The following is a 25,139-nucleotide window of genomic DNA, read 5'->3' as shown; positions in this document are numbered from 1 at the left end:
CTCCTTCACTATAAAACCAGCAACCTCTACTTGCCCTTCTCCCCCAGGAACGGTGCCTCTAGTCCCTACACCCTTGGTTCTTTTCAATTAATCACTGGTATCCCTCAAATCCAAGCTCTACCCTGGCAGCATCTTCTGCCTGAAGATTTTTGTTAAGAACCTCAGCAGTCTTCCCAGAGCCCGTGACCACTCTCTGGAAAAAACTAAAGTAAGACAACACAGCCTCCTTCCTACCACTGCCCATCATCTCTTCACTCTGTACAAGAGTCACAGGGGCGCCAAACTGCAGCATCTCTGTGTTTCTTCTATGTATCTTACCTGGTTGCTATTTTAGATTCTCTTAGAAAGTTACTAGAGACACAAGATTTTTCCACTGTTTCTGAAAGTAAAGCCTCTCTTCAATAAAACTCATCTGAATTTCCCTGCACATAAAAAAAAGCACCTCTAGACTTTTAAGGTAATGGAATCATTTTTTTGTTTCCTTCATTTATTATAACTATAAGCAGTCATGGTTATCATAATTAGCATTTAGCATGGGAAAGGAATGAGTAACTATTCTTCTTTTCTTGTAATGTCTTTAATTCCTCCTTAGAATCATTTTAGTTGCCAAGCAACCTTCACTTTCATGTCCCATATGTGAAAGGATCATGCCAGAATTGTTTTTTAAAATCCATTTTAGGATGGAATAGCAACTTTGTGTGCTAGCACTCCTCTTTAGAAATACTAACAATGATTTTAAGATACTAATTGTTGAAAATGTGAGTTAGGGAAAGCAAAGAGTTCATCAGAGTGAATCTACTACAAAAAGTTATATGGTTGTGATACACGTAAATACACATGGAGGAGAGTCTAGGAAGATATACCCAGCCATGTTGACAGCACTTATCTTGCTTTTGGTGGTAGGATGAATGATTGCAATTTTCTTCATTTTGTTAGTCTGTATTTTCTAAGTTTTCTATAGTGAACATAAATAATGCTGAAAGTTGTTAACATTTAAAAAGTAAACATAAGAGCTGAGTTAGAGTAAGATACAAACACAGAAAGACGATGTTAGCAGAACCTATGAGTGATCATTTCACAATATATGTCAATCAAACCATCATGCTGTCTACTTTAAACTTAGTGATGTACGGCCATTATTTCTCAAAAAAAAAAAACTGGAAAAAAGGTAAATATGTGAGCTGAGTTACAGTTAGGTCTTTGTAAACACAAGAACATAAAATGGTGGGAATTAAATGAGAATATGTATATAAAATACATTAGTATCAACACTGTTGTTCATACTAACTACTTAACTACTAGTAAAAAAAAAATTTTAAGTCTACAAAAATGATAAATTTTATGTTACATGCATTCTGCCATAACATAATAATTTTATGTTACATGCATTCTGCAGTCTATATTAATAATTTAGGAAAAAAAGGATTTAAATTTGATTGCGCTTATAAGTGTCCACCTTAAGGATATTGGTTCTTTTAATAATCAAAAGTACTTTCTTTAAAAATACACAAATTCTGTGGAAAGGTTCATTTGTGCCATATATTAGATTCCAGATATAAATGATATCATATGTCTTTCTCTTTCTGACTTACTTCAGTTAGCATGAGAGTCTCTAGTTCCATCCATGTTGCTGCAAATGGCATTATTTCATTCTTTTTTATGGCTGAGTAGATCCTGCTGTGTAACACTAGGAACTATGTCTAGTCACTTATGATGGAGCATGATAATGTGAGAAAAAATAATGTATACATGTATGTGTACATGTGGACCATCCATCACCATGCTGTACAGTAGAAAAAAATAATTTATTGGGGAAATAAAAAAAATACACAAATTCCTGAAGGACTTTCACGTTCACATTCAATATCATGATTGAGACCTCATCACCTTCTCCCAGACATTTTCAGTCTCAGAAGTCATTTCAGGAGGATGAAAGTGAGAGGCACAGTGGAATATGAAATTACATCATACAGTGGACTTAATAAAGCTTTTTTTAAATGACAATGGAATATTCACTAAATCTTTGGAATAGGGATTTTTGTCAAGTTGAGAGTTAATAAAGGAAAAGATAAAAGGAAATATAAACAAATTTAACTACACTAAAATGTAAATTTTCTACTCATTAAAATCCAAAACCATCAAAAAAAAAAAATGGAAATGAGAGGAAAAAAAATGCCTGTAGCTAATGCTAATCAAAGAGTTAACAGGGTTTTTCGTTTTTTTTTTTTTTTTTTTTTAATATAAGAAGCTTTTGGAAATTTTTCAGGAAAAAGTCATTAAGAAGCAAGTGGTAAATATGCAAACAATTTGAAAAGACAGTTCATAAAACTGGAGGTACAGTTAGCAAACAAACTTAAGAAAACACACTCAACAAAAGCTTGGTTATAGGTATATCTATATAATAGTACCTGTTACCCCGAGGTGGGAAATAAAGGCAAATGATCAAACAGATGGAATCGAAACAGAGACAGTATATAATACATGAAGAACAAAAGTCACAAAATTGAGGTTTGGTTAGTCAGAAAGAAGGGAAAGTTTAATCATGGAGAATTTTTAGAGGAGGTGAATTAAAAAAAAAAAAAAAAAAGCCAAAACCACTGAGTGATAACTTCAACTTTAGAAGAGAATCTCTCAGTTTTAAAGTTTCAGCATCACATCTCCTTAAAAAACAAAACAAAACAAAACCTGTCACATAAGCTGCAGGTGAACAACACTGTAATTTGACATTTGTATACACTACACAGTGATCACCGCAAAGTCTATGGACCATCCATCACCAAACGATTGACCCCACTTTACCGCTTTTGCCCACCCCCAGCCCCTTTCCCCTCCTGTGATCACAGATCTGTCACTTCTCTAAGAAAATTTCTCAACTTCACCGATACTTGACTTCCTCATCTCTAAGGTATATTGTTCCTCTTCTTTGAAGAACACATGGAGAGTTGTTTTATAAGATACTACGATGAGAGGAGCAAAACAATGGCAAATATTACTTTCTCCTAAATAGGTAATGCAAAATAAAATTTCCAGTTTGCAGTTTCCCACCTTGGTACTCTGCTGTGGAAGCATCCTCTGCAGCTGGAGGAAAGTGCTGGTACATGTTTAATAGTGGCCTCTCTGGGGGTGGAGGTTAAGAACCCTTGATTAGTAGTGTTTGTCCATTTCTGTGGTGTAAATACTCCCAACACAGGCAATGTCAAGTCCCAGAGCTGGGCAGGAACACCCATGTCTCCATAACACCGCATGTGTATGCTGAACATGGACAGCATATAAACTGTAGAGCGTTTGCACCATACAGACACAATAGAAAAGATTCCAGGAGGATGGATGACAGGAGAATGTGGTAATATATTAGGAAATGATGAGTGCTGAGAGTTTATCTTTAAGATAATTCTGTTTATACAATTTAATTTTTAATGATGGCTGTGTCTAACAATGGGCTTGTGAAATTCCTGAAGCTGTTAACAACCTACCCTTGCAGAGTAAGACTTTCAAGTCTGTGACTGCGTTCAATGGAATATGGGGCCTTGTGCATCTGCAGAGGCCGTGTGAAGCTGGCCCTACTTACAGTCTTGCTCTGTCCCTGCTGTCTTCCTCACAACTAGTCTAGGACAACCCGAGGTAGCTGGTAGCCCAAACTGCCTCCCGACTAAGGCACCAAGTCCAGCAGATGGAACAGCTCCAGGCAGAAGGAGCAGGAGCTCTGACCAGTAGGAAGTTGATCAGGGGCTGGGCCTGCACTTCAGAGGACCCTCCCCTGTGGTCTCCCTGCCAATCACTGCTGTTCCAGCCAACAACTCAACACACTGCTTTAGCTGTCACATTATTTCCTAATGTGGTGCTGTCATGGACTTAATAACCTTCATGTCAACACAGGGCCTTAAAAAGTTGGTTAGAAAGGTGACGCTTTTGAAGAAGTACTCAGAGGAGTCACATCTCTAGTTCCCCCAGCTAGGCCACTACTTCTGGGTCTCTGACCCATGGGGAACAGGCACAAGCTAGGGGGCGAGACCCCTCCAGCACCACAGTAAACTGGTCTGAGTGTGGCTTCAAGGTGGAAGTGCAGACTAGGAATGCTGCCTTTGAGTGCAAGGAACCACACGATAGTAATAACAGACGCAAACTTTGTTTACTTCCGAAGCCCAAGGACTGACAGGCAGGAAGTTTTCAAGGGAGTTCCTGCAGTTGAGAAGGGAAAGAGATGTAGGAAAATCTGACAGACGTGCACCTAGAGTTGCAAACCTGTTCAGGGGCAAACCTCTCTCTCATGAGATCTAGACTGATGGCTTGAGAGATGCTTTGGCTTTATCAGGACTGTCTAGTTCACACAGTGAAAACTGATCTGATCTCTTCTTTTTCAGAGGATTTGTGCTCTTTGAGTATTCCATATTTTCCTAGAAAGTCTGAGAAAACACTCTGGGATGTACAAGAAGCAAGTGTGCTCAGGAATCACCTCCATCAAAACCACAGCGACTGAAGGCTGAATGAAAAGCTCTGGAGTTGACCCTCAGGAATTTGAATGTTGAACACACCTCACTGTGATCACTGTTTATGATAAAGTTGGAGAACTTCCAGGAGAGTGGAGAGAACATGTGCCTTGGAGAGCAGAGTTCAGATCTCAGCAGCTCTCCCACTAAGGAGCTGGGCCACTTCCCACAGGTTATTTAATGTCCCTGAGCTTCAGGTCCCTGCAAATTAAAAGAGCAAAATAATATCCACCTCACAGGGTTGTTGTGAAGATCAACAGGACCAATTCAGGTAATTGGTAATTAATGTACCCTAGTGAGCCTGCACCTAGGCTCCGGCCACCATCAGTCTGCTATCTGTCTGTCTCTGTCTCTCTTTCTCTCTGGATGGTGTCACTGAGCTGAGATGCTGGGCATTCCTGAACATTGATAACCTTATGCACAGACATTGTCCTGCTGTTACAGAGGGAGGTCTGCTGTAAACACCACCACACAGCAAAGCACAGATGAGATGTGAGTGGAGGGGTTTCCCCTTCTCCCTCCTCAGGCCTGACAGTCACTGTATCTCACACCCAGGAGAGGGAAAGCCTGTTGAAAATGTAGCCAAGGCTCCTTGGCATACATAGCATCCCAAACAGAGAATACGAATTCATTCCAGAGACCTAAGAATAGTCCTGCCTGGGAGCTGCTTTGATGCCCAGGAGCCTCAGAACAGGGTGCTCCAAGGACCTTTACATGTGAAACCTGGATGGAGTTCCCATTGCGGTTCAGCAGTAATGAATCTGACTAGTATCTGTGAGGACAAGGTTTCAATCCCTGCCTCGCTCAGTGGGTTAAGGATCCATTGTTGCTGTGAGCTGTACTGTAGGTTGAAGATGTGGCTTGGATCGGGCATTGCTGGGCTGTGGTGTAGGCTGGCAGCCTAGCCTGAGAACTTCCATAGGCCATGGGTGTGACCCTAAAAGACGAAGATGAAGACAACAACAAAGAAGTCGAAGATGAAGAAAGAAAGAAAGAGAAGAAGAAAGAAAAAGAAGAAAGAATGAAAGAAAAAGAAGAAGAGGAAAGAAACCCAGTAACCGTGATTCCCAGAGACTAGGGATCCCGCTGTGCAGGCTCCTGGGACAGCTGTGGTCTATGTCATGAAGGGCAGCCTTCCTGACCCTACACTCTACTTTCTTCCTTGGAGAGGCTGGTTCTTGGGTCTGAGCACCCTTCAACATCATGGCCCTTGGCTTCTGTCCTCATGTGCTTGTTGCCTCTGGGCACTTGGATTGGGTGCACATTTTCTAAGCTGCACAGTGGTGAGGAACCATGAGCCTTCCCTTTGCCATGGAGGGAACTAGAGTCCCAACAAGTGTGTGTTTGCCTTCTTTGGACCCAACTTTAAAAACACATGTAGTGTTTTACCCTTAAGAAACTGCAGTCTAGACAATGCGTTTAACGTCAAACTGCTGCATGGTACAGGAGATATACCTGTTGCTCTTGAGGTTTTTCTAGTTGGGGAGAGACAATGCACACACTGATTTTAATTAATTCATAGTTTGTTTGAAAGGGAATTTCAGGCAGATACCTGGCATGTAGCTGGGGTCCAGTAAATGTTTCCTACATTGCAGTTTAATCTCTACTCTAGGGGACGCCAGGGCTGCAGAATGTAGGCACAGTGCAGGCCTATTCTGTGAAGGGAGGCCTGTGCTAGGAGAGGAACCCAAGCATGGCTCAACCTAGGTTCCAAGAAGCTTCTGGGGGCAGAGGAAGAAGGGAGCGTCTGGGGGCAGAGGAAGAAGGGAGTTGGGGTATGAGGCAAGTTGTTTTAATTCTCAGAGGCTCCATTTATTTTCCCCTTTGCCCCTGGAGACAGTACTACCTGACTTGTATATTTCAGAGTTTTTTGAGTTTAAAAGGAAATCAGGAGTTCCTCTATGGCTCAGCCAGTTATGAACCCAACTTGTATCCATGAGGATGTGGGTTTGATCACTGGCCTCACTCAATGGGTTAAGGATCTGGTGTTGCCATGAGCTGTGGTATAGGTCGAAGACGCGGCTCGGATCTGCCATTGCTGTGGTGTAGGCTGCCAGCTACAGCTCCAATTCGACCCCTAGCCTAGGAACTTCCATTTGCTGCTGGTGCAGCCCAAATAAGTAAATAAAAGGAAATCAATACAAATAGCCCTCCAAGAAAAAATAAACAATACTCCATACATAAGACACTAGCTAAGCTGTGTTTCTGTTCTCAATGACAGGTAAGACAAAGAGTCTTATGCTGAGTTTCTTCCCACACACTCCACCTGGGAGCAGGAGGCCTCCATGCTGAGGGTCCCCTTTCTGCCACCTGTTTTCAGTTTTCTTTCTGATGCTCTCAGAAGTTGTCTTGCATTCAGCAGGTAGAATTTGGCCCTCTGAAGCCCGCTGTTTGGCCCTCAAAGCTGGCAGCCCTCTTACAAAGTAAAAACATAAAAAGCTTGGGTGACCTCACAAGTCTTTCCTACCTCTGAGATAGATGGTGTGATTCACATTCATTTGACACAAATACAAACATACCAGGTTGTGAGGATTTGCTTCATTATGCTCTGTGGAAGAGTGGATTAACCAGCAATAATACGGTGAGAATGTAAAGCATGACCTCTGATTAAAACAGAAGGTAGGAGTGGGTAGTTTCTTGGTTATAGCAATGAACTATGACTCAAGGCTCTGAGTTTCTAATCACAGATCTGGAACCTTACATGTGACACTGGAGGCTTGCTAGAGGTCTTTAAGAGTACTCTTAATTTGTACCTGCTGGTCACCCATTCTAAAAGCATGGTAATAAGTCCTTCCTCTGTGAACAGGGTGGTAATTAATGGTTAAGGATACTAAAGGGAGAGCCATCAGGAAAGAATGCAAAATGCCCAGGATGCCTTAGAGAGTATTCAGAGGCGCAGCCCCAGCTGCTAGAAAAATGCTAACCTCACACTGCTTTTCCCCTTTGGGTCAACCATCTACCCGACAGATAGTCCACCACTATTTGACAGAATTTCTGCGAAGAAGGGAATCTTTTCTATTCACTCTGTCCAGCAGCAGGTACCACTCGGGGCAGTCGAGCACTTGAAACTTGGCTGGTGAGGCTCAGGAACTAGATTTTACATTTGACTTAACTGTAATTAATTGAAATCTCTATGTAAAGGGCTATCTGTGGGTAATGGCTACCATACTGGACAGCACAGCTGTGGCCACTTCAAATCTCAAAGCATCAGCACTAAGGTGAGGTTGAGAAAGCAGCAAAAAGCAAATTAACTAATTAGTCAACCCTTATGTTCAAAAGAGGTTTTTTTCTCCCCGCCCCCCTTTTCAAGTTTGTTGGAGGAGCGGCTGAAACTTGAGTCTGAAGGGGAAGATAACCCCCAAAAAACTTTCCCCACACTTCCATAGTGCTATTTTCCTCTTTTTTCATAGGTATTCAAATGAGAAGGATTCTAAACTCATGAACACAATGCTAATCGAGACTGCTTTATTCTAAAGCAAAACTCTTCCATACTAACTTGAGAAAATAACCAGTAAGGGAGGTTTCAAGAGAACTAGTGCCTCGCTGGGTGCTATTCTCCAACCACCTCTGAGAGCTACAGAAGCACAAGCAGTACTTTGCGGGAATGGTTGCTTGTCGCAGTATAGCTCCACACCCCTCCCCCACGAGATACCTCAACTGATCACCAGAATCAAAGTCACCAACGACGAAGCAAGTGCTGTCTCCCATTCCCTCCAGACCTGGGGTGCCTTTTTCTTTTTGCTTCTTTCATGTAAATTCTGTGGCAGGAAACTCTGCAGTACATCAAGGACAAAGCCTTGAGATCTCAGCTTCCTGCCTTCCCGCAGCATTCCCACGGCCCAAGGGGAGTTTGGACAGACAATGGCTGTTCTCCCTAATCCTTGTCTGCCTAGTTTAATGAATGTAGTTTTCCCACACACCTGAGCTTAGCATTGCCCTGTCTTTTGTACATCCCCCCACCCCCCAACTGTGCATTTCTCAGGTATTCTCAGATTGAATAATGGAACGGTTTGGTTGTTGTAATGCTCCTTATGCAATGCCCAGCCCAATGTCAGATGCAAATAGGGGCTATTGACGCTTGGTGACAATGGATAAAAGACTTAGACTCAATGGGATTTTCATAGCTTTGGGATTTTAAGGTACTTTCAGTTCAACATAACCCAGGAAACAAAGTATCTCTAGCCCTTGGGGGCTGCATTGAGGGGAGTGGATCAGGCTTGGTTCTTTTGCAAGAGGACTTCAGAATAGGCTGGGTGTTTTTCAGGTTGATGTCATGATGATTTGAAGGTTAGGACAACAGCCCTGAACTCAGCAGGCAGTAGCATGACTGTCCTGGGATGAAGAAAGACAGCATGATAGACATTGTTGGGCCCCATTTCTTCAACAGTGAAATTATAAATATGCTTTATTCATGAAACACTCACAGTGCCTTGCTAAAGGCCAATAAATAAGATTACCACAACTGTGTAAGAAACTTTAGAGCTTATCAAGTTGGGAACCAGGTGAAAGTCAAGTACATGATACATCATGGCTCATCACTGCCATGCTTCCACTCATTCCCACTGGCCTCTAGGTTATCTCCTTGTGTGGATATTTTGCAAAGAGATTATTTTGAAATAGAAAACCATTCATTCTGTTCCCAAATTCATCCTTAACTGAAAGACCTAAGTGTAAATAAATAGAAATTCAGTTAAAATTTAATGCTAAATAAGTAAAAAAAAAAAAAAAAAAAATGCTCCCTCTTCCAAGTTCAAGTCTGTAACAAACAATAAAGTGGTGATTCTCAAAGTGGGGGTTCTTGGATCAGCTGCAGCAGCATCACCTGAGAACTTGGTGGAAACAGAAATTTGGGGGCCCACCCCAGACCTGGTGGAGCAGCCAGTTTTAGGGGGGCAGCAATCTGTGTTACCAAAAATCTCTACATGATTCTGCACAAGCTGTTGAGAACCGCTGCTTTAAACCAATGTTGGAATCATTGAAACTATTCTTCAGTGTGTTGTGAAATTGTACTAAATGAGAATCCCCCTAAAGTCAGTTCTTTCCCAATTCTACAAGTTATGAGTGAGAACTACCCAGGTTCACCCAATGAATAATCCCAGTGCTGAGTTCTAATAGCTCTATGTGCTGTACCACCTGGGATCTGATGCCCTCCACCCCACCCCCCAGGGCTGGGGTGGGCTGGCGCTTCTGAGATGAGCTCCATGCTCATCTGCTCTATGGTGGGAGGCGGAAGGGTTCAAAAGGGGGCACAGAGGAGGACTGGTGATGCTGGAACTCTGAATTTTCCATCATCCCTTTTTTTTTGGGAGGGTAACATGTTTAATACTCTTCAATTACCATTTCACAAATAACAATCAAAAGAAAGTGCTTAGAAAATTCACCAAAGAATAGGGCATCCTTGCCAATAACTGCCTGTCAGCTGCACTAAGTTGCTTATCCTTCTTGGTGAGGATGAGTGATGACAGATGCAGCATCTACATCACTCCCTGCCAATTGCCTCAATCCTCGATCACATCGCTTATTTACCAGTATCTCCCAGGCACAGCCATTCTGGCTTTGGCCGGTCCTTTCCTATTCCAGCACAACTGCCCTCCAGATTGTGGAGGGGAATTATTAAGACCGGATTGTCTGAATGATCCCAAAGCTTTCCAACTGCTGTGATAACAGCATTTGCTCATGTAACCTCGCCTCTGTGTGCCCTGAGAACACCAGGACAGAAAAGCACCAGATGCACCAGTGCGTTTTAGTATATACTTTTCATCACGAGATAAAACCTCCATCCTAAGAAAAATGGAAACACGAATGCTCCTCAGTAACTTTTCTCGCTTTAAATCGCACCTCTCATCACGACCTATTACACCCACACAGTCATGTGCCATGGGCACTGCACGCTGTCTCCAACATTTCAAAGGCTCGAAAGCTATTTTTAAACCCCAAATGCAATCTAGGTTGCTATTCCATAAAGCACTTTTTAAGGAAGAACAAAGTAAGAGAGCAATTTTTATGCATGTGGGCAGTTCGCCAACTCACCGAAAGATTGAACACAGCTGTCAATGAGATCGTCCAGGCTGGCTCCTTTGGCTAGATGTCCCAGAGACACCATCATTCGGAACTGGGTGATCTGGGCCAGGCTGGGATGGGAGGGGCAGGGGCTGCTGGCTGGCTTCGCCTCTAGTCTTGTTTTAGGGGCAGCTCTGCTGCCATGAGAAGGTTTCCTGGGGAAAGAGAGGAGGTGGGGAGTGAGAGCAGAGCAGCCAGGAAGGACCACACTGGCAGATCCAAAGCTCTGCAGGCAGATTGGAGAGAAAAGAAGAGATAAGACAATTAATCTTGGGAATTAGGCTGATAAAAGACATACCCCTCCCACTTGGCAAATGCACCAAACTGACTGGCTGGTTGTTAAAGAGACATCTCGCCAGTAGCAAGGTTGGTTTTAGAGTTGCAAACAGATTTTAGCTTGGGACTAGGATTGCTTCGGCCTGCTTTCTCCAGTTCCTGAAGAGGAGAGGCAGACGCGAGACTAAACTAGCTTGGCAGTTTTTAATTCCCATCAAGAATTTTTTTTATTTTAGCCCTGAGACTGACTTGGGTCTTAAGAATTAAATTGCTCTCATCTTCAGCTAGACTCATTCATCTTGAGCAACACCAGAGCTACCATAGAAAGTCAGGTGGCCACAGATACATCTTTAAGGATTTGAGGGGAGAAGTCAAAAAACTGAGGGCCTGAGTGCAGGGGGTAAGGGTTATGGCAGTAACATGTAGATTTCAAGCTCTCCCTGCGTTTTTCACAAATCTTGATTGGTTCTAAGAGTCCGTTTTTCATTGTTAATAATACAGGTAATCATTCTGAGTCATTTCTATCCTTAAGCATCATGCTATCAAGTCTTCCCTTGGGTCCTTACTGAATGAAAAAGTAAGCATAGCCCATGAGTGGGCTTTATCCCAGAAGTGAATGCAAATGGATGAGTCTGAATCTGGAAATGGCTTAGGAGTCCAGTTGGTCACCCTTGTCCACTTTCACTTCACTTTATTTTTGGTCATGATCTCATCAGTACAAGTCAAGTTGTTTGGCAACATGATTATTAGTCGGCTAATTTAGCATTTAATTTTCCTTCCATTAAAAAATATACACACACAGAGAGACATATCTATCATCTCCTAAGATTTACTAGTGATAGGCATTGTTGCTTATAACTTCTTTGAGCATGTTCTCCGCTCCTTACTTTGGTTCTTTCATGTTTACTAGCAAAGAGGAGACAAAAAGAAACATACTGCAGATCATAACTTCAATCACTACCTATGTGATAAACATATGACGGCATCATTTAATTCTATTATCAAGACATTGTGATGGATCAGAGAGAACCAGTGAGATAGTCTGAAAAGGTATTCCGCAAACTGAAAAACATGCTCATTATATGTTAAATGATGTATATTCCTGAGCATATAAAATATACTCATTATATGTTATTGTTGTAGTATGAAGGTAATCTGGAAGTCCTTTAATACAAAACTCTAGTTGGAGAATCAGAACCAGGCCGTGAAGAGATAACTATAAATCTTAAATAACTGTCCTGCGAGTGTCAAGGGTAAGAAGTGTGGAGAACTCGTTCCAGGTGGAGGGTTGAGGGAAGGCTTCTCGGCAAGATGTAATCTCATCCAGAAGGGGCCGAAGAAGTACTCAAATCAAAAATAAAATGCTGGAACACACATGGATTTTGGGAAACCACCCTGTTACAAGACAGTGGGAACGCTTAGAACACTGCCAGACTCATGGAGAGAACACTTTGCCCTTCGAGTTCCCCTTCGAAGTAGCTGGTCAGGCAGTGGCTTCGGCTGTCTCTTCCAACCTAGGATGGGTTCAGTGAAATCCAATCAGAACGTGGCTATTGGGACCAGGTAACCCCAGGGGGTGTTTTCTGAAAGATCAAGTTGCTGTTATAGGACTTGATCGAGTTTCTGGCCAGTACTGATTTTTAGCCAGCCCTGTGATAGTGCCCCGATCTGATCAGCATCTGAAAATGAAAGGAAATAATAATGGCCACCCTGAATTGAATTCAGACTCATCCATTTGCATTCACTATCATAGGTATGGCTGCAGATTTACATGGTCTTTAAAGCTTACAGCCCAGAAAGATATCTCCACTTTATGATGTCGAAGCTGAGTCTGAAAGAGACTAAAATAACACAGTCAAGGATGTACAACTCATATTTGGACTTGACCTCTTTGGTTTTGTTTAGTAAATATTTACTGTGCCTGGAACTGTGTACCTTTCACGACATCAGAATTAGCAAGAGAAGCTGAAAAGGTCAATTCCACTTAAGACCAAAGTAAAATCCTCCAAAAGCATAGCCGACAAGAGAAAGGCTGAATCTCGGTCCTTGCTTTTTTTACAGGTCCCCCAAAGTCCTCAGACCCCGGAGCTGGATGGTCATTCTCCAAGCCCTTCATCCATGCGTGTAGAGGTCTGGGCTCAGAAAAGCAATGTGGCTGGGCACCAGTGCAGAACCCAGGTAGGAGCCAGGCCTCCTGTGCCCATGCCACGCTCCCCAGCCCCAGGCTCCCTTCTGGTTAGAAGGCTCGCTTTGTTTTAGGCCTTCCACTTTACTTCTCCATAGCCCCTGGAGAAGAGGCCACTGCAACTGGAGTGGGGCTGGGAGGTGGGCATCCTCCTCTGTCTCTCAACTGGCCAACCCAGGGAAAATTCCATTTTCCCCCTCAACTGGTTGCATCAACCACAGAAGACTCCAAAAACTGCCCTGGCTGGAATTCCAGTAATGTTTCCCAGTGTCACCCATAGCAGAAACCACTTTGGTTCAGGAGGTGAGTCTTGAGGTGGATGCTTTTACCAGAACTAGGAGGGACTGGTAAAATTCAAGCATAAGTAAAGAACTTGACAGGAGCATTTAGGGGCGGGGCAAGGGAAGGTGAGAGATGTGGTCCTGGGAGTATGGAGACGGGAGAGACTTGGAGGATTAGGCAGGAGAAACCAGGGAGAAGAGAAACTACTAAAGTCCAGAAAGCATCCCGAGAGATCAGGAAGATGGGGGGTTAAGTGCACCTTAAACTAGGAAACTCAGCAATTTTGCTGTGCAGTCTCCTGACAAACCTTCAATTTGTTCTGTCTTTTCTGCTGAAATAAGAAGGATAAGGATTTATAAAATGCTATTTTAGGCAGGTCTAAGGGTGTTATATCAATCCATAGAAGGAATAGCCTCTAAGTCAGCAAACGGCATATGTATTTTTAAAGGGTAGAAAGCAAATGTTTGCTCACCAGTTCCCTTGTGTATTAAAAAAAAAAAGAAAAGAAAAACGCCCAGGAGGAAAAAAATTAACTTGAAGGTATTTCCCGAGGCTAAAACTGGCTAAGGCGCCAGCCAATTTGCTGCAGGAGATTGTCAAAAGTCTGAACTGGTTAGGGTGAAATCCGCTTCAGCCACAGGTACCTCCGCAGAGGTCACAATTTCGGGTTAAACTTTTAATGAAATCCAGCCTAGAAGAGTAAGGGGTGAAATGAACACAGAGAACGAACAGAAACTTCCACAACTTTCTTTGCTGTGGAAGATGGTTTTTAACGGCTTGTAGCAAGGATTTCTTCAGGCCCCAGGCCTGCCCTCTCCCAGCTCCCATGATAACAGACTCAATTTAATTTCCTGAAGCTCCTCCTCTTAACCTGGTGCAATTTAATTTGCTGCAGCCTCTCCTTTCGATTTGGTGCAAGGCACAGCGCAGGACCTTCAGGGGACAGAGGTCAGGTAGGACATAAAGTGCCAAAACCTTTTAGCTTCATAAGGTTCAACTGGGCAACGCTTCCTGCCTCGACTGGGCCCAGCCAGGCACAACAGAGCTCGCGTGTACAGAGGTAGGATGAGCATTGCCTGCCCAGGCTCTATGCTGAGCCCAGGTCATGGTCGGCAGCTGCCTGGTTCCGGCCCTTTCAGGGCCAATCTCAGGTGCCTGGCCCCTCCTGCCTTTTCACTCGCGGTCACTTTCCCTTCATCTTTTGTCACCCCCAAGATCCTCCTAAAACACGTCTAGCATCACTGGATGTGGGGGATCGCGGGGTCTCCACCCAGGAGGTTGTGCGACTCTCTGGCCCCTGCGCGCTCACAGCAAACGCAGTTGGCCTCCTGAGTCGGGCCGGACATCCGCAGGGCCGGACAGGCCGCCAGGTGGCGCCGCCCGAGCCGAAGCGGCAGCAGGTGCGGGGGGCGCAGAAAGTCCGTGAGTAGGAGTCCCAGGGGTCCCGCGCCCCAGGTTGGGGGACCCGGTCGCTCGGCACGATTCCGGGGCTCGCTCGGCACGATTCCGGGGCTCGCCCGGTGAACTCTGGCCGCGCGTCCGCACAAACCAGCTCCGTCTCCCGCTAGTCGGGCGAGATGCGCCAAGCGCGCCGGGTGCATCTGTCCCTTGCATCCGTCTCCCCTGACTTCGGCGGAGACCCCGGCCGGCCTCACCCGCGGCCAGCAATTTTCCATAGGAGGAGGTCAGGACCGGTCACCCCGCTTCCCGTCTCGGCGAAGTCCCGGGGCCGCGGGCGCCGTGCCCTCCCCCCAAGAAAGGAAACGGGCGCCCCTACTCACCGCGGAGCCTCTCTCGTCTTGCCCAGGGTGCCCATGGCCGCGGCCGCGCTCCCGGAGCCGCCTCACCTAGCGCGGCGGGACAGGCTCGGCAGGGAGCGGCGCATCTCCAACGCCGCCACCGCCGCCTGCCGAGCCCTTCAGTACTGGGCCGCCCACCCTCCACTCTCTGCTCTCTGAGCCGGTCGAGCCCGACGGCTGCGCACCCGCAGGCACAAACTTTGTGTGAGCGCGCCCCCTCGCCCTCCTCCTCGAGCGCGTGCACATTCGCAGGCACAAACCACCTGACAGCGCTGATGTTATCGCCGGAGGAAATGTGTGGCGCTCTTCTGCTCTTCCCTGAAACCTGCCCCCATTACTCTCTAGTCCCCAGAGCCTGCCTCTCTTTCCGATCTCGCCTTTCGCCCCTGCAGGCCACCTCTGCCCGCCCAAGGCTGAAGTTCGAAGAGGAGTTGGAGGGACGGGGAGACCCGGGTGCCCTGGATCCCAACCCTCAATCCGCGACCGGAGACGGGGTGGGGGCTGGAGGAAACCGACTTCGCGGCCAGTTCTTGGGGTAACCCCACCTTCCCACATTTCAGTACTGGCTCTCGAAGACCCCTTGTCCCCTCTCAGGCCTTTCTTGTATATATCAGAGCTCAGAGGAGGGGGTGGGATAAGGAACGAATACACAGGTGTGGGTCCGCCTTAGCCTGTGCCTTTGGGTGGCTTCTTGGTAGCAATTTGCAAGACTGGAGATCCGTGCTCGGTACCCTGAGGGAGCAGCGAGTGTGGAGGTTCGCTCTGGGTGTGATGCCTATCAGGCAAGACACAGCTGCCTGGCCTTTGTGGATGTGGGAGATGTGGGGAGAAGAGGACAGGGCTGAGGATGGGTGGGGAGACTTTTCTGACAGCCTATCGGGCCAGGAATGGCAACGTACTCCTAATTGCCCCAAAGATAGTGATAACAACATAGCCAATGTTGATTGAGTGCCTTGTGTTAAATGCTTTCTGTACATAACCTCATTTAAGCCACTTCCCCTAAATACCAAGAGGTAACTCTTTTAAAGATGGAAAAAATATTAAGGTTCAGAGAATAATATGCTTCCCATCTGCAACTAGTAAACAGCAGAGAGAACCAAGATCTGACTCCCTGTAACCACTGCAAACTGTCCTAGTAACATACCCATTATCACTGTAACATGCAGTAACTCCAGCCACAGTATTAAGTTCCTTTTATATATTCCCTCATATGTATATGCCAACTTATCCTTGAAAAAAAAGAATTCAAGATAGCTTACAAAGGTGTGTAACTCACAAAAAGAAGTGTATAAAATGAAAAGTGAAAATTAAAGCACATAAAATGGAGCAGAAATGAAAGTGTGTGTGTATGTGTTTATTGCAACCCATAGCATTCAATACACTTGCTATAAATGGGACCAAACTTTGTCTCCTGGATTTCCAGCAGTCATGATCAAAAGGGAGGCCTTTTCTAAAATTCAATTCCTATCACAGGCAGACAAAAAAAAAAAAAAAAAAAAAAAAAAAGATTGCTCGAAATCAACTCTTCTTGATACCCAGACCAAAAAGAAATTTCTCCAGAGAAACTTCATGAACATTGGGTAATGGAAGCAAGCCCTCAGTCACAGCCACACGCATAGACAGAGCATGTGATGTTAAATTATGACACTCTTCCAGACTCACACAGAATATACATAATGTCAAATGGATAAACATATACCTTACATAAATGCGTAATTATATGTAAATATGTACTTAGATACAGAGATAAGTTACTGGCTGTATTCACACAATACTAAATACAGTTGCAGGTAGGTATACACTTGCACACATATACACTTGCAGTCCATTATACAATAAGGATAGAAATTATAAGCTATTCATTCAAGAAGTGAGGCTTGTTGAGGGTTTTTTTTTTGTTTTTTTTTCCCCCACTTCTGCCCAGGAAGCATCTTCCTTTCTGGCTTCCTGAGAGCACTGCATTCTGCTTGCACCTGAACCTGTTTTGGGGCCCACCTGAACTCTTTGAAAAGGCTTTCTGGTTGTTTCTACTTGAGCAATTTGTCTTTTCAAATCATCAAAAAAATTAGACGTTTGCTCCATCTCCTGCCATGTGGTCAGTCTCTGGTAGTGTCTGAGATACCTTGACCTCAGGAACAGAGTTCTTACTTTCTTCTGTTCTCTTGTCTCTCTTCTGCTTCTCCAAACCCTTTGATGGGGAGTTGTCAGCATCTCTGTAGCAGCTGAGAAAGGTCAGGGACCATTGTTTCCTTCTGCTCCCCCTTTAGGTAAGGTCATTCCTTGGGACCCTTTTTCTGTTATTCTTCTTTCAACCAGAGGCTCTTAACTGATATCACGGGACCTTTTATTTGGCTTTTTAGCAAGTATCTGTGAAGTCTTTGCAATTAAAAACACCTGCTTTCATCACATTTTCTATATGATCCGCTATTCAAATTAGGTATTTATAACTTCATCCATGACTTCAGCAGGACCCCAATGACGCTCCTGTTGAATATCCAACCTTGAACATCCAAAATCGCACTTCCAACTGGTCGCCTCCTCTAACCATCTGCCGGGGTTTCCTCTCCATCTTCACGGCCACCTATTGGTCTTGGCCCGAATTATCTCTGCACCTGAACAAGTGGCACAACCTCATAAATGGCCTCACTAACTAGAGAACCTCCTCTTCTCTGATCCTTCTTTCATGTTGTTTTCAGTTACCGGATCACGTCATTTCTGTGCTCCCCAACTGCCAAGGAATCCCCAGTTACCTAGAGGATAAATTATAAACTTCTTAATACTGCTCACCTTCACAACTAAACTTACCTGTTCAGCTTGGCCTCCAAACATGCCATTCCAGGCACCTGACCTCTTAGGTTGTAACTCCGTCACTCCTGGTAATTGTCAGGCCCTGTGCAAGCCTCAGTGCTTTTGCTCTTGTACTTCCTTTCACCTGCCGTCTCTTTTCACCTGTGCACAGTGGCACAGTTACACCAAAGGACTGGCAAGTTGCCCCCAGGGGCACACATGCAGGGCTGCCTCCCAGGTACAGAGGGATGCAAGCTCACCCTGTAGGATTTGCCTGATGACTGGTCATGCTTGGAGAACCTACTGGCTACCATAGCTTCCACTCCGTGGTCTTTTTTTTTTCATCCAGTTTTGATACATTCACTGGGTGCCCGCTTAGCGTCAGATGCTGTCTTTGGCATTCAGAATCTGATAGAACAAGAAAGACAAGAGTCTTGTTCACGTGAGCTCACATGTCTAATAAGCAGGCAGCAACCAGGTCCAAATATGCTATGATGTTACACCCTGATTTGCAGAAGGTGCCACTGCAGAGTCAGGTCACTCCTGCCCTGGTAGAAACCCCATGAGCTATCCCGGTTGAGGCACCCACATTGAGGACTAAGCTGCCACACTGAGGGATACTCAGCTCCTCTGGAGAGTAAAGAGAGGTGGCAAAGGAAAGGGGGAGCATGGCACCACCCCTTTCCTCTCCTGCTGAGTGCTGCTCCTGTTTCTAAGACAGGGAGAACTGGCCTCATTATGTTATTATTGTGACGGGCCATCCCACACTGAACACCAATATCCCTGTGGCTGCTCTCCTTGGACTGAGCTAGAGAAGTAGCTCCTTTTGCTCCGGGTTGGAGGATGGGGGGGCCTGTGTTTAAATTGCTGTGTGTTCCTCTGTCCTTGGCATCTTCCTGTGGATACAGCATGGGCTTTTCTAGGAGTCTCTCCATCCGTGAGCCAGCTGTTCCGGAGAGCATGCTATTTCCCTGAGGTACCCCCAACATTCTCCAAAGGGAATTTGATGAATGTCATATAAATGATATTTTAAGATAGCTCATTCCATATATAGGCTCTAACTATGCATATCCATTCTTGTTCTCAGCTGAAGGATGCTGCTTGTCTCTGTCGAAGTTCTTCTCAGAGGCCCCCTTCCCCAAGTCAATTTCTTCATGGCACGGAGTCCCTCTTTTTTTCCTTAGGGCTGCACCTGTGGCATATAGAAATTCCCAGGCTAGGGGTTGAATTGGAGGGGCAGCTGCCAGCCTACCCCATAGCCAAGCAATGCTGGATCCAAAACACATCTGTGACCTATGCCAACATCACCAGATACTTAACCCATTGAGTGAGGCCAGGAATCAAACCCATATCCTCCTGGATACTCGTCAGGTTCTTAACCCGCTGAGCCACAACAGGAACTCTGTGGAGCCCTTATTTTTGATTTGATTTTGGAATTGTTTTAGGATATTAACAAACAAACAGGGTTTGCCTCATGGGTTTTACTTAGTGGGCTGGGGTCCCTGGAAGACTCTGAACCCAGGAGGGAGGGGACCTGACTTCCGCTTTCCAGGGTCCTACTGCTGAATTCCAAAGTGACTCACGGGAAGTAAGGGAAGGAGGTTCTCTGTGGAAACGGCCTTCATAATGTCTAACTTCTGGGTCTGCCTGGCCTTACTCTGGTAAGACACAGGAACTTACTCTGGTTTTCAGACAGTTTTGAATATTACTCTGGGTGCTTGGGTTGAGTGCTGCTGGAAGAGGGCTGACTTAATTACCATTCAATACCGGGCTTCTTTTCAAAGGGCTGGCATTGCAATCAGAAGAGCAACAATTTAAAAGCTAAAACTAGCTTAGTAATCCAACCACTATTTAAAAAACCACTAATGTGCACCCAGCACCATTCTAGCATGAATACCACTTAATAATTTAACACCTACAAAGAAACATGGGTAAAAGCTTGAAAAAAACCCAGTTAATAGAAAGATACAAATGGCCTAGACCAGGCAAAGGATGTGGTTTTCTGAGTACAAAAACTGTTTAATAAGCATTCAAAAAAGTACTGTGATAAGCACAGTATTGAAAGGAAAACTCCTGAGTATTAAATAAAGACACTTGTATGTGATCAATGAAGAAAATCATTATAAATTTAATATTGGCGGCTGCTTTGCACATGGGGAATGTCAATAGACATTTCCTTAAGTGTCAGGAAGAAAAAAAAATTTCCCTTTAAAAGGGACCATAAATGCTCATATTTAAGAAATACTCAAGTAGGCCATTTCTCTACAATCTTCAAGCATTTTACCTCCTGATTGGACAACAGGGTTCTAACACCCCATCCCACTCCCCTGTGCCAAAAGCCCAGTTTTCCACCCCACATGGGTTAAGTGCCTTTTTATTCAGTCTGATTCTTTCCCATGGGACTAGAGAGTGAAACTCTCATGAGCAGATAGTAGGCTTAGGAAAATATAAATTGGTATGAAACAGTCTGTCCTCTGGATTTGGAGGGGGGAAGTCAGGCTCTTATCTTAGCCAACTAAGAAGGGTGTGTCTTAACCCTGTAGGTAGCTGTGTTCCCTGGGCACAGAGTTTGTGTTTCACAAATAAAGTCACACCCAAGAAAGCATCGTGAAAATAAGAAAAGCATTGGTTAAAAAACCTGAAAGCTTAAATTTGCTGCCAGCATGGATCATGCTTGATCTGTCTCCATGTCTACCTGGTGACTGACTCAAATATTTTGGTTGAAGTAACTTCTTGACATCCATGGAATGATAGCCAAAATTTCCAATAAAAGTCTTTTTTGTTTTGTTCTGTTTCTGCACTTGCATCAAGCTGAGGGAATTCAACTCTGCATGAAGCTTGTAGCTGGAGGACTTTGCATGATGGCTTCGTAAGAATGGGTGGAGACCTAACCATCAGCTGAAAATGTCCACCAAGTATTTCAGCTTAATTGATTTTACAGGAATCAGTGAGCAGCATTGCCATGTGTTGTGATAAAGCCATGCAGCACCCGTTTATGTGTGATTTTCAAGTGCCCCAGGACTGAGGCTTTGCTTCCCAAGGTTTACCTCATGCTGGATCTTAGTTTGGCTCATTCAGGTGGGATCCCAATGTGGTATTATTGCTTTGACATCAGTGATTTGGGTGGGGGTGTGAAGAATTCTGGGTTAGACTTAGGACAGAAATAGACAAGTTCTATATAATTCATGTTGGCAGATGTTTTAAAAATCCTCGTCAGAATCTAAGTCACTGTGACTTTTATCCTGTAACAGCCAGAGGAAGAAAATGGGTCGAACAGGAGGTGGGGTGGCAGGTGGGTGGGTTGGCCTCAGGCACTGCCTCCTTAGAATCCCGCTAACCTTGGCAGGAGGGGTGGAGCCACAGTGTGATATTTGAGGGTCCCTTCCCCCATAAAAATACATTTTAAAATCTATTTTATGGTTGTGTTGGCATAAAGATGGATAGAATCCAGACTGGAGTCATTATTAGGCATGCATTCTTATTGCCTTCCCTTTTCCCCTTGGATTTTATAAGAAAGGAAATCATTTTCGAGGGGCTCCTCTGAAGCCAGGGACTCTTGGGCCACACCTCCTGGATGAGTCTCCTTCGTGAAAGACAAAGTGCTCTTTCCTGGCCTTGAGAGGGTAGTGGCTTTTGGCTATAGAGAAATGTTGGTGTAAAATAAGGGGAAAGGTGAGTTTCCCTCTGTCCCTTTTGAACATGCAGGAGGGAGGAATATGAAAGGTGACCCGAAGGGCAGTGAGGTGAGAAATGGCATGAAAAGTGGAGCCTTGCCTGGGGAGGAGAGATAAAACTAGGGGCTCTGGAGGGTCATTCAAGGCCAGAGGGCCCCACTCAGAGGAGCCAAAAAGAGTACTCACCTACTAACTTGCTGTTGGTGTAGGGAATAAGAAGTACTGGTTCTGTGGCAGGGAATAGGTAGGTGCCTACTGCTTCTGGGTCAGGCTTTAACTGGGAACTACAGTACCCAGAGGCCCAGCTAGCAAGGACAGGGCAAGCCCCGGGCTATTGCAGAAAGCAGGCTAGACTGTTGAGCACAGTTGGTAGGCAGCAGAAACAAATAGCTAAACAGAAAAGGGCCAACTTACATGTTAAGCTTTGCTGAGCTGGATTCTACAATCAAATGCTTTTTACCTTTTTTTCTGTATTTTCTCCTTACTCCTTATTTTACTTCTCATAATGATTACATGAGCCAACACATTAAGCACTTCCCACATGTCAAAAATTGTGCCAAGAAATAAGTACCCTTCATTTCACATCATCCTCACAAAAAAACTTGATGATGATTTACCTAGTTGTCCTCACTTTACAGATGGGGAATTTAAGGCTAAAAAGGTTAAGTGACTCATCCAAAGACATATAGCTGGTGAAACGTGAGGCTGGGTGTCAGTTCAGTGTGATTCTGCAGCCCAAGCTTATCACCGTTTTGCTACACCACCCACTCATAATATATTAGATGCTGTACCCAAAACATCTGAGCTTGTTGGCTATGAACTATTATAAGATTCTGGGTGAGGTAAATAGGATAAGAAACCAGCACGAACCATATTGTCGGTGGTCTCAGTGAAGTGCTAAGCTTTTGGCTGTCTTATCAGCTACAAGCTCAAACCTGAGCATCATATAGGTCAGAATCTTCATCTAATTACACTGCTCTTTGGCTTGGCTCAAGCTAGAGCTGCCTCTGAAAAGACTTGGCCATTGGTTGGCGGAGGGAGAGCTGCTAACTTAATAATTCTTCAGGCCCAAATTTTCACTTTCATTTATTTGAAAAAAAGTGTAACTGTTGTCAATATGCTATCAATACATTGGTTGGGGCCTTGTTATTTTATTAATTGAGTCTCACATGACAGGTGCCATACCTCTCGTGTGTGTGTGTGTGTGTGTGTGTGTGTGTGTGTGTGTGTGTGTGTGTGTCTACCCCTGTGAATGTTTCCTCAGCAGACTGGGCTAAAGATGCAGTTCCTGCTACAATTTCTTCTCCATAATTCCTTTTTTTAGGGTCTTTTAGTGGGTTTAAAAAATAGAGAATTGTTAGATCAAGTGATTCAAGCATTCTTTCTCATGGCTTTGTTACTACAACCAAGAGCTTTGATTTATTTGCTTAATAGTTTGTGTGCAGAGAGTTTTAGCTCATCATTATACTTCAAAAAAATTTCTCATGAGTAAGTCACTAATGGAACTGGACTCCAATCTTAAAACCTACTCTCAACAGGTGTGAATATTTTTCTGAGGTGCCAATATATATTCAGTCTTTTGGTCTAACCCAGTCAAATTAAGAATTAAGACATATGTGGACTTTTCTGGTGTTTGTGTTTTTTGTTTTTGTTTGCTCTCATCTCTCAATTTGTCTGGACCATTTTTTACTGGAACATCCCAGAAATCTAGTGTCCTCAGAATCCCTTGACCCTGTTGTCCTACCTGGCCTGTTTATAGCTCTGATACAGAAGGAAAAGGGTCCCTCACTTGCCTTGCTCTCAACACAGCAAATCATATGCTGGGAAGCCCCTGACTTAGTGGCACTACTTCTCTTCCTGGTTTCCAGCCTGGAAGATTCCCATGTGACACATCAACTTCCTTGTCTTGCCATTTCTTTCAGTGTCTCTCCTTTTCTTTTACTCTTCCAGGACATTTGAGGATCACTCTGTAACTTTATCTTCTATTTAACATGATGTCTGCATGCCAAACTCTGTCCTTACAAACACTGGAATACACAGAGGAAGGGTCAATTAGCCAACTCTCCACAATGCTTATAAAACAGGGGACTAGAGGTAAGGAAATACATGGAGATGTAGTAAGCGCTTTCTAGCTTCCGTCACAAAGAAGCATGATAGCTCCAGATTTCTGAAAACTTAACTATGTCCCACCCTACTCCATCCTCTGGGCAAAGATTTTTTTCCCTCTGAACAGTCTTGTAATTTTGCCCTCCTCATGCGGAGGCAGGGAGTTGAGTTGCCTGAGACTGACAACAGTCTTAATGTGTGTCACACCATATACTTCACTAAGCTAGTGGCTATCCCAAACCTAGGATATGCTTCTGAGCATCAGGGATGGCTTTTGATTCAGACTCTCGAGACCCAATATTTTTGGCAGACCTAGCTCCTTCCAAATAGTAAGTCATTGTTGAGTGACATGAATAGGACCAAAGCTCAAGGAAATTAAGGTTTCACAACACTCTCTAAAACAAAAGTCCTTTCAGTCCCTGGTATTTAGGATTTCACGCCTCACTGAGCCAAGGTTGCTCATTTTGTGGGGAGAAAGCACACGACACTGTGCTGTGGGGAATCCAAAAGTGCTTGATTGGCAGGTTTGCCACCCTTTATGGACAAAAAGTGCTCATTGCTGGGTATAAAGTTCATATGGAAGAGGAAGAAACAGATAACACTTTCCTGCCTTATCTGCACTTATTCTCATCTTGTATTTCATGAGGGGCATGGCTGTAGTTACAGGTATGAAACAAACATAAAATACCATTGTCCCAGTAGAGACTAAAACTCAGAGAAATGGTTTGCCAGGGTTTTTCTTTCCTATGTCCTTCCCCCCCCCCATTTTTTGGAAAATCTGCTGAGGTGGAGTTGTTTCTTAAGTTTTAACTCAGATCTCAGCCAGAGCTGATCTGGAAAAACCAGGAAGGTCTTATCAATTGCAGTGCTGATCTTAGGAAGTGAATCCTGTTCTGGGTGTGGCTGGGAGGACCCAGTACTCTGAGATCTGCAAGAACTCTATCTATGGGCATTTAAGGATGGACTGGTTTCCTGGGGGAGAGTTAAGGTCGTGAGAGTCCTCCAGAAACATGCTAGACCAAGCCATCAGGACTGGAGCTTGGCTAAAACAGGAACTTTCAGAGTGGAGCAATGAGAATCCCAAAACTTCCTGAGTTATTCCTGGGATTCCAGTAGACAGATGGTCCCTCTTCATTCACAGAGAACGTTCCATCCCTGTTCTTCATTCATTAGTCACAAGAGTCCGTCCCGTGGCGTAGAGGTATATGACTTGGTTTGGGCCACAGGGTGAATCAATAACTAGTTGAGAATTGCATCATGTCTTCCACATCTACCTTGGCCTCCTGACCAAAACAGCACTGGGCCTTTCTGGAAAAAACTGTCACAGGTGGTAAACTTTTGTCTTTGCCTTTCTTCATCTCATTTCTATTTCTTAATTTCTAGCAGGTTATTATATCTGAAGAGTCTGGTTAGTTTGGTAATTGATTCATATTATACAATTTGATTTGTACATGCTTCCCCTTTGCTGAGTTATTTTTGTTTT

At 44.3% G+C, this 25,139-nt stretch overlaps 1 protein-coding gene and 1 long non-coding RNA gene across 5 annotated transcripts in view; one reads left to right on the top strand and one right to left on the bottom strand.

Annotated features, from left to right (window-relative positions):
• Positions 1-15,347, bottom strand: part of RASGRP1 (RAS guanyl releasing protein 1) — an 84,042-nt gene extending 68,695 nt beyond the window's left edge. The window contains exons 1-2 of one of the 4 annotated variants that reach the window (XM_003121603.4): positions 15,072-15,347; positions 10,518-10,702 (exon numbers count right to left, since the gene is read on the bottom strand). In XM_003121603.4, coding sequence (XP_003121651.1) covers positions 10,518-10,702; positions 15,072-15,106 — 220 coding nt within the window. In that variant the 5' untranslated portion in view covers positions 15,107-15,347. Of the gene's footprint in view, positions 1-10,517; positions 10,774-15,071 lie in introns of those variants that run through there. The other 3 variants (XM_021097997.1, XM_013993196.2, XM_005659762.3) reach the window with 3 other exon arrangements.
• Positions 13,447-25,139, top strand: part of LOC110261469 — a 31,266-nt gene continuing 19,573 nt past the window's right edge. Inside the window, exon 1 of the long non-coding RNA XR_002345564.1 lies at positions 13,447-14,243. This is a non-coding gene — a long non-coding RNA (uncharacterized LOC110261469). The remainder of the gene's footprint in view (positions 14,244-25,139) is intronic.

Source organism: Sus scrofa, chromosome 1, assembly GCF_000003025.6.
Source record: "Sus scrofa isolate TJ Tabasco breed Duroc chromosome 1, Sscrofa11.1, whole genome shotgun sequence".
Taxonomy (NCBI): Eukaryota; Metazoa; Chordata; class Mammalia; order Artiodactyla; family Suidae; genus Sus; species Sus scrofa.
This window is presented reverse-complemented; position numbering and strand designations above follow the sequence as displayed.